Source organism: Cololabis saira, chromosome 20, assembly GCF_033807715.1.
Source record: "Cololabis saira isolate AMF1-May2022 chromosome 20, fColSai1.1, whole genome shotgun sequence".
NCBI lineage: Eukaryota > Metazoa > Chordata > Actinopteri > Beloniformes > Belonidae > Cololabis > Cololabis saira.
The window spans coordinates 36280833-36293054 of NC_084606.1; the positions used below are offsets into that span (position 1 = coordinate 36280833).

The 12222-nt window shown below is 44.0% G+C and overlaps 1 protein-coding gene across 3 annotated transcripts in view; it reads right to left on the reverse strand.

The window, feature by feature from the left end:
* Positions 1-1822: 1822 nt before the first annotated feature.
* zcchc4 (zinc finger, CCHC domain containing 4) overlaps positions 1823-12222 on the reverse strand; it is a 28696-nt gene continuing 18296 nt past the window's right edge. The window contains exons 7-14 of one of the 3 annotated variants that reach the window (XM_061709881.1): positions 12046-12196; positions 11060-11157; positions 9256-9377; positions 3493-3568; positions 3359-3410; positions 3137-3278; positions 1984-2105; positions 1823-1903 (exon numbers count right to left, since the gene is read on the reverse strand). In XM_061709881.1, coding sequence (XP_061565865.1) covers positions 1985-2105; positions 3137-3278; positions 3359-3410; positions 3493-3568; positions 9256-9377; positions 11060-11157; positions 12046-12196 — 762 coding nt within the window. In that variant the 3' untranslated portion in view covers positions 1823-1903; position 1984. Of the gene's footprint in view, positions 2106-3136; positions 3279-3358; positions 3411-3492; positions 3569-9255; positions 9378-11059; positions 11158-12045; positions 12197-12222 lie in introns of all 3 variants that reach the window. The other 2 variants (XM_061709882.1, XM_061709880.1) reach the window with 2 other exon arrangements.

Sequence of the window (12222 nt, forward strand, 5' to 3'; positions counted from 1 at the left end):
TACTTCTGCTCCAGGTGGATTGTTATGAGAAAAAACCAGGCTGAGTTGAGATGAGTAGAGCTGAGTAGGTTCTAGTGGAAATGGGTCATTACTCTGCTGGACTCCAGCTCCGACTCCAGCTCTGAGCAGTGCTGCCCCCAGGTGGACAAACACGAGCAGGACGTCCAGGTGGACCTGCAGGAGCCTCAGCTCCTGGAATGACCCTGGGTGGTTTCAGAGTGAGAACTCCTCCATCTGAGCCGTTAACAATTCTGTAATTCTACTACTGTCATTTAGCAGATGCTTTTATCCAAAGCCACTTACATCTGAGAGAACACAAGCACAAAATCACATAGGAGGTCCAGCTGGAACATACTGGTCAGACTGCTGAGAGTCCAGTTGGACACAGGTGCTGTCATGTTAGTGCTAGAATATATATATATAGATATATATATATATATATATATATATATATATATATATATATATATAGATATATATATATATATATATCTTTTTTTTGTTTGTTTTGTTTTATAAGAAAGCTACATCTAAGAAGACACCATCTTGTCGTAAGTGCATGCTAGTAGATGCAGAAGTGCAGCACCGCAGGTGTTTGGAGTCCGGACGCTCCTCTTCCTCTTTGGTCCACAGCTCATTTCTGTTTCAAATCTGTTTTTTTAATTATTTTTCACAATGAATATAAAAGTAACAATGGTACATTGAGAATGTATATCACAACCATAACAGAAACAAAAATACCCCCCACTGAAGGTTGTGCTGGTGTTGTGTAGGTTCAGATCGTGTCAAAATTGTGTTATCTTACAAAACATACCAAAGAGAAGAAAGAAAATGATCTTGGAATCTTGAGGTCGTACAGTGAACGACAAGTTTATGTATAAAAAGAAAGAAGACGGGACTATCAACAAGAACACAGTGATTTGTACATTTGGTAAAAAATAATGTTCCTATCAGCGGAGCTGCTCCAGCCTGAATTATCATTTAAACACTAAACATGTCCAGAAAAGTTCCACTGTAAACGTTACAGTTACTAGTACTTGAATTACTGTATTGAGTCAGCTTTAGTTTTAAGTTTGAATTGAGTCTGCTTAAGTGTCTATTTGAGACTCAGCCTTATTTTATTTCTGAATTTTATTGCATGGCATTTTTGAATAATTCACCTGGCCTAATTGGTTTGCCCACGTGCTTGAGCTTTTTCTTTTGAATTTCATTTATGTAACACTTCACCAATAAAAATGTGGATTTTAAATCTTCTCTTCTTAGTGTTTCAATTGATTAGTCATGCACTGCAATCTTGCAATGGCCTAGAATTCTAATTCTTTATTTGGAGAATTTCAGCAGATATGCAATTAAAATGCAATTAATAAGATTAATTAATTATAAATCCTGTAATTAGATTTTCTTTTGTATAGATATCTTTATTGAGGGCAATAAAAAAGAAAAAAAATAAGATTTACAATAACAATATAATTATCAATACCCCCCCCCCTTTTTTTTTTAACTTTTCATAATATTAAACAAAAATAAATAAATAATAATAAAAGAGGAAAAAAAAAAATACATTTAAAAAAATATATAGATTAATTTTTTTTAATCGCCTGACCCCTTAGAGCTCATTTCTTCTCAAGATAATGATAAACCTTAAAAAAAAAAAAAAAAAAAAAAAAAAAAAAAAAGATAATGATAAACCTGAAACACTGAGCCCGGAGACGCGGCACGGCGAGTGTTCAGGCCCGCTGGCGTCCAGCTCTGGTGTCCTGCAATCCAGTGCCCTGAAACCGTCCATCACGGACTTCCTTCATTGCTCACAAGGAAAGCCGACTCGTGTTATATTCAAGATTTATTTTGCTCAGACAACAGTAAACACGGTTAATGAAAGAGAAGCCTCCGTGGCAGCGTGGAGGTCACACCGCCGGCGTGGAGGTCACACCGCCGGCGTGGAGGTCACACCGCCGGCGTGGAGGTCACACCGCCGGCGTGGAGGTCACACCGCCGGAGCAGACGCCCTCTTGGCCCGGCGAGCTGCCCCAGACTTCCTCTTGTTCTTCATCTTCAGAGGATGAGGGGAAGCGTTCCTGCCAGCGTGTTTGGATTTAGGCCCAGGACTGAGGGAACAAGACACAGGAGTCACAGTCGAGTTGATGAGGGGGGATGAGGGGGATGGCATCCCCCCCTGAAATAAAAATGGTCCAAATCATCCCCCCTGTAAAACTGTCATCCCTCCTTTCCATCCCTTATGTCATTTCATCAATGAATGTGGTTTTACTGCTATTTCAACATTTAGAGTCATCACCAGAAAAATAACACCAGAAAAATAACTTATTTGACAATTTTCACCTGTTTCAAGTACATTTTCACTTGAAATAAGTAGAAAAATCTGCCAGTGGGACAAGATTTATCTTCTCATTACAAACAAAAAAATCTTGTTCCACTGGCAGATTTTTCTACTTATTTTAAGTGAAAATCTACTTGAAACAGGTGAAAATTGTTGTTTTTTTACGAAAATGAGACATTTTAACTAGAAATAAGACAAATATTCTTGTTAGGATTGTGAGTTTTTGCAGTGATCCATTTTACTTATCCTGTGAAGGACAGAGTCATACGGAAGAATATTAGAGCCAGGCCAGAGAAAAAAAATTTGAGAGTGGAAGATTTTTTTTTTATTGTGCACTTTGAGCACTTTTTTCTCAACATTTCGACTTTTTTTTTCGACATTGACTTTTTTCTCGAAATTAAACTTTAATCTTGACATTTTCCTCAACATTTCGACTTTTTTCACGAAGTGCATAATGAAAAAAAAATATTCTTCCTCTAAAATATTTTTATTTTTCTCCTTCTGGCCCTAATACTCTTCTGTAGTCATATTGATAAGTTCAGAAAAGTGTTTTTTATTGTTGTGTTTTGATGTATTAGATGTAAGCCCAGTGGATATTTAAAGCTTACAGAAGGCTGCATTTAACTGCTGCTATGTCATTCCTGCAGTATTTCTGCAGCTGTTTTGGTCACTGCTATTATTTGTAATATATTATATTATTTGTAATCAGCACAAATTATCTGTCCCCATATGATCAAATCCACCATCCCCCCTGATTTATTTTTACTACTGCCTGTACTAGATGAAGGGCGGGGGTGTTACCTGGTGTGGTGCTTCATGAGCGGGCAGCCCCTGCGTTTGTGCTTCAGGCTGCCGCAGGTGAAGCAGCCCTGGGGGGCCCCGGCGGGGCCACAGGGGTGGTCCGGCAGGGCGCAGCGCCCACACGACCCGCAGTGTCTCCAGGCTGGGGGGAAGGAAAGGGAAAGTCAGGAAAGCTGGCCGTTGATGTGGGAGGGAAATCAGAGTTGAGCTCAGGTCACCTACATGGTTTGACACATCTGCTGCACGAGGAGCAGTGCTTCCACTCACGGCCGTCCTGCACACACCGGGAGAGAAACACGAGCTGTAACTCCGACTGAAGCTGATGATGCACCGGCGTCTGGAGCGGCGGGTCTTACCTTGGAAGGGCAGAGGTCGCACTTGGCACAATGTTTGTTCAGCGAGCAAACGTATCTGTCACACGCGGCGCAAAACCTGGAGAGACAAGAGCAACGTTCATCACTGCTCAGGCGTTTAGGGGGGGGGGGGGGGTTCTCTCCACGCTGCTGAGATGCTGCACATCTAATGCTGCGTTTCCACCAGCACCTACTCGGCTCTACTCAACTCAACTCAGCCTGGTTTTTTCTCATAACAATTCACCTGGAGCAGAAGTAGGAGGTTGTAGAGAAGCTGCTGTGACGTATTTGATTGTGTGATATAAACGAAGAAGACAACAACACTAAAGATGTAGAATGTGTGTTCAATATCAAGTTAAAAAATGAGAGAGAGAAACTTCAAGCAGCAATGCTTTTTTTTTGTTTGTTTGTTTGTCTCTGCGCTGCTGAAAAGTCAGCTGGAGCCGTGAGCAGCTATGAAGAGACAGAGCTCCTGGTAGATCTGGTCGTTCCTTATCTCCGTCTAGATCCTTTTTTAATTCTCTCCTCAGCACCAGGTTTATGAACATCTGCACCTCAGAGTTGGATCATGAAACAGACTTTTGCTGCCATTGCTGGTTGAATAAAATGAACCAGAATCCGTCAGAGTTGCTCTTTCTCTGATTTCCTCCTCCTGACTCAGACGTCTGACTCCAACCCCCCGACCAATCGGTGGTCTGTAGAGTGATGATGTCAGATACAGCTGACTCAGCAGCTTAGAACCTCGGCAGAATACCGTATTTTGGCCACCATTAGGCGCATATAAACGTCTTTTTTTTTTTTTAAATGTGCCGTGCGCCCAATGACGCAATGCGCCCATTGTATTATAGTAAAGGCTGATTTATGGTTCTGCGTTACACCAACGCAGAGCCTACGGCGTAGGTTACGTGGCGACGTGCACTGTACCCTACGGCGTATGGTGCACGTCAACTTAACGCGGATCCATAAGGCGGACGTAGTAGGGACCACCATGAAAGGGGGAAGGGGAGCGCGTAGGGATGGGAATTGATAAGATTTTTTCGATTCCGATTCTCTTATCGATTCTGCTTATCGATTTGATTCTTTATCGATTCTCTTATCGATTCTCATTTGGAAAAAAGGAGAAGAAACAATTTTAGTATCAACTTTGTTTTAATAAAACAAAGTTGATACTAAAATTGTTTCTTTGTTTCAATTTCTTTGTTTCTCCGATCTTTTTTGTTCAAAGATATAAAACTTTTATATCTTTGAACAAAAAAGATATAATGAGGTGTTAAGACGCCCCCAGCCTTAGGCTCCTCGATGTTGCCAGGGGGTCCCCACAAAATGATTTCTAATATACAGTAAAATATGTATTTAATATAAAATAATAATAATAAAATAAATATCTGTAGAAAATAACGAAAAACAACAAATTATTTTGTGGCAATTACACAAGAATGTCCAGTAACATGTTCAACACCACAAACTTAGTCACTGCTGGTAACATTCATCTATTCTGGCCTGATACTCTTCCCTGCCTTGAAAGGAGAAGTTAGCGGTAGAAGCTCTTTAACTTCTCCATAGATGAGCTGATCAGCTGCAGCTGTGTCAGGAGCTCCGCTGTCCGCCGGAGCGCAGCTCTTCTAAAGCATGATTTATGGTCCGCGTTAAATATACGCAGAGCCTACGGCGTAGGGTACGCGGCAACGCGCGCCCTACGGTGCGTGTTGCCGCGTACCCTACGCCGTAGGCTCTGCGTTGGTGTAACGCGGAACCATAAATCAGCCTTACCACATGCAGGCTGACTCCGCGCTCCCAGCGGATCAGCCGGCTGAGTCCTAACAGTTTCCCCCCTTTGTTGAAATGTCCACATTGCAAGTATTGTCGCTCTGTTGTCATCCTTTTTGGTAAAATGTAACCAAACTTTCGAGCGTTTATGACGCTTTGTCCCCGTGTTTTCCTGCTGGGCACGAATGCGCACGTTGTGCAACGTGCTTGGTGACGTCATTCGCGCCCACTGGAATCGATAAGGGAATCGTTTGGGAAAAAGGCAAACGATTCCAAGGAATTGAAACACTGGGAACCGGTTCTCAACAAGAACCGGTTCTCGATTCCCATCCCTAGGAGCGCGTGAATTGCCCGTGATTGTCAGGCGGCGGCTCCGTGGCGGGGCTCCTGGGGCCTACTGTTGAAGGATTGTAGATGCGTGGGCTGACGTGTCTGCTGGGTTGGACTGTTGTTCGGGCTTTTGCAAAAGCCGGCATCATTTCCGAGGGGCCGCACGGCAGGAAAATGACTCGGTTATCAGCGCGGCCAGAGAGCTGCGGGCTCTGCCCGTCGCAGCTGATCAGTTCTCCTGGTCTGATTGATCAGGCTCGGATGAATGCAGAAACGGAGGATGGAGATTTCGATGGGTTTGATTAATGTAATAACTTAAATAAAGCTCTATTTTTAATTTAAAAAAATTTCGCTCTATTTGTGTGTGTGTGTGGTTGTAAGGCGGCGCTCCGTTTGTGTAGACGCCGCCTTTTCGGTCGGTGCGCTGTGTGTGTGTTTTAAATCCAAAAATACGGTAGTTACAGAAAAGTATCTACTCAGCATGTTAGACCTCTAGTGGAAAAGAACCAAACCGAGTGGAGGAGAGTCGGGCTGAGTAGGTGCTAGTGGAAAAGCACCATAAAGTTAAGCTTTCAATCCCAGCGACACACGTTCCTACGAGGAAGCAGAGCCGGCTCCCCGATCCCTGGGGGCTCTAGAAGCTCCTGGGGGGCCGAGCCCGGCTGAGGTTCCTACAAGAACTTCTGTCTCACAGACCTCCGGTACGTCAGTCCTGGACCCCCCAGGGCCGGCTGCTGCTGACGGGGGTAGAACAGTTCTCAGTTGTCACTGCGTGTTCAGACAGCACAGAACCGGCCACACCACTAGTACTGAGTCAGACACACGTTCGGCTCCTCACACATCTGCTCAGGTAGAAACAAGAGCCATGAACTAATCTGTTACTTGGAAGAAGTCGGCCGACGTGCTTGGACTTGTGTACTTGTTGCTCTTCTCTCACCGGAGACCTGAGGCTCTGGACCTGCTGAGTTTGATCCACACAGAGATCTGGCACGTTTGGTCTTGTTTAACCACTAAACAACATAAATGTTCTGCACAAGCATTCCAGCAGAGCAGAACCAGTCCTGTTGTTGCTGTTGATCAATGACAAGTCTAAATAGTCTCAATATTCACAGATTAATGTAAACGTGGTGCAGGTCACATGGTTTAACCCTCGTACTGTCTTCAGGTCAAGGAAGGAGGAAGGGAAGAAGGGAGGAAGGGAGGAAGGAAGGAAAGAAGCAAGGAAGGAAAGTAGGAAAGGAGGAAGGAAGGGAAAAAGAAGGAAAGAAGGAAGGAAGGAAGGGAAAAAGAAGGAAGGAAGGAAGGGAGGAAGGAAGGAAAGAAGCAAGGAAGGAAAGTAGGAAAGGAGGAAGGAAGGGAAAAAGAAGGAAGGAAGGAAGGAAGGAAGGGAGGAAGGAAGGAAGGAAGGAAAAAAGAAGGAAAGAAGGAAGGAAGGAAGGGAAAAAGAAGGAAAGAAGGAAGGAAGGAAGGAAGGGAAAAAGAAGGAAGGAAGGAAGGAAGGAAGGAAGGAAGGAAGGAAGGAAGGAAGGAAGGAAGGAAGGAAGGAAGGAAAAAAGAAGGAAAGAAGGAAGGAAAAAAGAAGGAAAGAAGGAAGGGAGAAAAGAAGGAAGGAAGAGAGAGAAGGAGGTAGGAAGGAAGGAAGGAAGGAAAGAGGGAAGGAAAGAGGGAAGGAGGAAGGAAGGGAAAAAGAAGGAAGGAAGGAAGGAAGGAAGGAAGGAAGGAAGAAAGGAAGGAAGGAAGGAAAAAAGAAGGAAAGAAGGAAGGGAGAAAAGAAGGAAGGAAGAGAGAGAAGGAGGTAGGAAGGAAGGAAGGAAAGAGGGAAGGAAAGAGGGAAGGAAAGAGGGAAGGAGGAAGGAAGGGAAAAAGAAGGAAAGAAGGAAGGAAGGAAGGAAGGAAGGAAGGAAGGAAGGAAGAAGGAAAGAAGGAAGAGAGAAAAGAAGGAAGGAAAGAAGGAGGGAAGGGAAAAAAGGAAGGAAGGAAGGAAGGAAGGAAGGAAGGAAGGAAGGAAGGAAGGAAGGAAGGAAGGAAGGAAGGAAGGAAGAAGGAAAGAAGGAAGAGAGAAAAGAAGGAAGGAAAGAAGGAGGGAAGGGAAAAAAAGGAAGGAAGGAAGGAAGGAAGGAAGGAAGGAAGGAAGGAAGGAAGGAAGGAAGGAAGGGAAAAAAGAATGAAGGAAAGAAAGGAGAAAACAAGGAAAGAAGAGAGAGCAGGAGGAAAGAAGGACAGTACAAGGGTTAAAGGACTGGTTATTTATGGTGATTGTTTGTCCTTAAAACTCCTCCAGATCAGCATTCAGGCAACTGAACATCCACAAGGTTAGAATCTCTGAACTCATGTCATCAGGATCCATCATCGTTCTAGAGATCTAAAGTCATAAATAAGTCAAATCAAGAAGCACAGCAACGTTTGGGATGAATACCGTCACAGACCCCGTCAATATCCAAGATCACAGCCTGTCCTAACTGCACGCGAGCGTCCGACTATTGCGTCACACTGCGTGGCATCGGACGCTCTCTGTCCTGAAACACTGAAAGCGTTATGGGCCCCCACGTTATTTTGATTGACAGCTGAAAGTCGCCTTTTAAATGGCTGATTTATGGTTCCGCGTTACACCAACGCTGAACTTAGGCGTAGGCTACGCCGTCGATTTTACACAGAACCATAAATCAGCCTTTATTCACCGCACTACCTGCCCGTGCGCTCCTGAAAGAAACTCCTAAAATAACTACTAAAATAGTAAAGAGACAAGTAAAAGATGGGGAGTACTTGTAATCTTCCTACGTTTGTACTCTAAACAGAAAACGAGCTTGATATTGTGATATTTAAATGTTCTTCTATTTTCTTCCTGTCGCTCGCATTGAAAGCCGGTTGAAAGCGCTGTAGGAAACAGTCATGATGAGGAACGGCTGATCCAGTTAGTTGAAATGAGAAGTTATTTCTATGATTCCTCCTCATTTCACTACAGAAACCTCAATAAAGTGGCAGAAAGAAATATTATCCTATTATTATATATTATCTTATCAGAACATTCTCCCTGTCCATCTCCCTCCAGCAGCTGCCACTTTATTGAGGTTCTTGTATTGAAATGACCGTTTCCTACAGCACTTTCAATCAGCTTTCAATGCGAGCGACAAGAAGAAAATAGAAGCAGGGCGTCCGACAAATGATCAGCTCAAAACGGAGCGCTGCGTTGTGCTGCGTCGCTCTGCGCCGCTCGCGGCCAGTTAGGACAGTCCAATAGAAAATAAAGCAATGGAATTAATTTTGTCGCTGACGTTCGCTCGCATCGCATGCAGTTATGACACGGTGTGAGACTGGTCTCCAAATCTCGGAACAGATTCTGACTGCAGCGCCGCTTAGCAACGGAGGGTGGACGTCGCTTCCACAACAAAAACCCCGGTGCGTAGGTCTCCCTCCGTGTCGTCCTCTTAAGGGTCACCTGTTTCCTGCTGACGCTGAACATCAGTGCATCATCAGCTTCCACCACCAATGCTACAGTTTTGCAGGTTTTCAGTTTAATCCACATATTTTCCTGTTCATTCTTATGGAAACTTTAAATATTCCCATAATCCTCCAAGCGTTGGTGCTACTGCAGATGATTGACACTAGTGCAGTGAGGCTGATGTGAAGTTGGTATGGTGGTGGTTGGGAGCGGGTCGTGGGTGTCGGTACCTGTATCCCTCGTCTCCTGGCAGGACGATGTCTCTGGCGGCCATGTTGGTGAAGAGTCGGACCGGAGACTGCTTCCTGCCCGTCTTCCCGTGCTTGTACAGAGGATGGTTGTCGTAGTCCACCTGGTTAGACACGGGAGCAGCGGTGTGAGCGGACCAAAGCTCCCACCAGGACAACGGAGGAGCCTGCAGGTGCAGCGTAGAGATGCACCGATAGGCCGATAATGGCCCTATCGGCTGTTCACATAAAACTCAACTTATCATCATAAGCACATCAGAAATGACACCACCCACGAGTCTTTATGTCACACCATTCAAAAGTTATGGCAGAAAGTAGGAACTATCAAATATGGACCAATCAGATGAGGGGTGGTCACGCTTCTTGGCGTCTATCGTCGCCACGGTAACGCTTTTGACTGAGAAAAGTAATGCGCATCGTCGCAGGATGGAGATGCACATTTTGATGTATAACACACCTGGGTGCACGTTACGGTTCGGGCCGTATTAACGGGCACAGAAATGCGCCAAAATTACACAATTAATTCAAAATGGCCGACTTCCTGTTGGGTTTCAGCCATGGCGCCAAGAGACTTTTCTTTAAGTTGTGACATGATACAGGTGTGTATCGATTTTCGTTCATGTACGTCAAACCGTATTGTGGGGCTTGAGGCAAAAAGTTTTCTAGGGGGCGCTGTTGAGCCATTTTGCCACGCCCATTAATGTAAACCATTAAATATCACATTTTTCACCAGGCCTGGCGCGGTGCAAAATTTGGTGACTTTTTGGGCACGTTTAGCGGGAACAAAGGCCCTAATTTCGTCGGAAGAAGGAAAATAATAACGATGAAAAGAAATTAATTCTTACAGATACAATAGGGCCTTTGCACTGTCCGTGCTTGGGCCCTAATAACGAACTACATTATAAAGTAATGGATTCATAAGTCTTGATCATCAGCCGTTTGTCATTGTAGAAGACATCGGGTTTAGCCGCATCGTTAGCTGCTCGGATCCCGGTACGCGCTGCTGCGTCGTAAATATTTCACTGATGAAAGGAGCAATACTAGACTGGGCGTCGGTAACCCGCGGCTCTAGAGCCACATGCAGCTCTTTAGCGCCGCCCTACTGGCTCCTGGAGCTTTTTCAAAAATGTTTGACCTTTTTTTCCCCCTTTTTTTCCCTCTTCCTTTTTCCTTTCCTATTCAATCTCAACATTTCGACTTTTTTCTCGACATTTCGACTTTTTTCTCAAGATTGTACTTCAACATTAATCTCGGCATTTCGACTTTTTTCTCGACATTTCGACTGCATAATGAAAAAAATAATCTTCCCCCAGTTCTAACTAATATAGAAACATGCAGCATGTGTTGCCTTCATTCTAAGGCTTTTACAAGACTTTTAATTTTTTTGCAGCTCCAGACATATTTGTTTTTTGTGTTTTTGGTCCAATACGGCTCTTTCATCATTTTGGGTTGCCGACCCCTGTTATAGACTATATACAGTTACATCCAAAGCAGTGAAGAGTTGCAATAAAACAGTGGTCAATTCATGATACTTTCTCATCTCTTAATTTTGACACCTAATAATACAAATAAGTCAAGTCAAGTAAATGAGAAAATTGTTATAAATGAGAAAACAATATTGAAGAATTTACGGATTTCACGTTGTAATCGGTGATCGACAATATCGGGATCAGCAGATACATGTTTTGGTGATCGGCCCTCAAAGTCCTGATCGGTGCATCTCTAGTGCAGCCTGGAGTCACCGCTCTTCAACAATCAGCTGACGCGTGACGGCAGGAAACGATACCTGGTAGTCCAGCATGGTGAAGGACGGCAGACACTCCAGGATACGAGGCTCGAAGAAGTACGGGAAGATCCACATGGTGGGCATGTCGGCGTCACCGCCTGGACACACGGGCAAACATGGAGCTTACAACAGGAAACACTTGATTAACACAACGATGGACGGAAACAAGTGAAGCCCTGACGTTCTCTAGCCCAGTGGTCTCCAACCTTTTCTGTACCAGGACCGGTTTAATGTCTGACAATATTTTCACGGCCCAATCTAAATGTGTAGTTGATAAAAAATAAAATAACAAGATCGGTATTAAAAACGGTGGTATTTTCAATATAGTAATAATAATAATGAATAATAATAATAAAACATCATTTTCAAAAAAATAAAATGGAAATTGTAAATTACCTTAGTGTATTTTAAGTTTAAGATTCCCAGAATATTCTAATTTTTTGAGATAGGATATTTGAGTTTTCTTAAGCTGTAAGCCATGATCAGCAATATTAAAATAATAAAAGGCTTGCAATTTCAGTTGATTTGTAATGAATCCAGAATGTATGACATTTTTGTTTTTTTAATTGCATTACAGAAAATCACAATATTCTAATTTTCTGAGACAGTCCTGTATATTAATTCCTGATAAGTGCGATAAGTGTGTTAGTGCACAGCTTTGCTCATGTATACATGTGAGTGAGTGTACGTTTGTGTGAACATGAATGTACAATCTGCACAGACCAGGAATCCTGGTCTGTGATTGGACGACGCCTTGGTGTCGCTGCTGCTCATTTTTATAAAGTTTAGATTCTCTCAACTTCAAATTGACGCTCTGGACGCCTCCAACACCTCCCGCAGCACTTTCATAGACAATGAATGGCAGCCGGACGCCTATGACGCCCGTGACGCCCGTGACGCTCTCAGTGTGAATCCAGGGTGAGACTCTTCAGTGTCTTAGGTTTGTAAAACTGCTTTATTGCAGGAAGAAGCTTGTGAATACTGACCGGGGCTCTGCAGCTTCCTCCACCTCTGGGATATGAGAGAGAAGGTGTTGGCCAGAGGCTTGACCAGGCCTCCGAAGGGCGGGTCGGCCACCAGCACCACCTTCTCCCCGTCCTGCTCCGTGAGGAAGTGGTCCAGCACTGCAACAGAGGACTGGGACGCACACGTGCTTCATCACA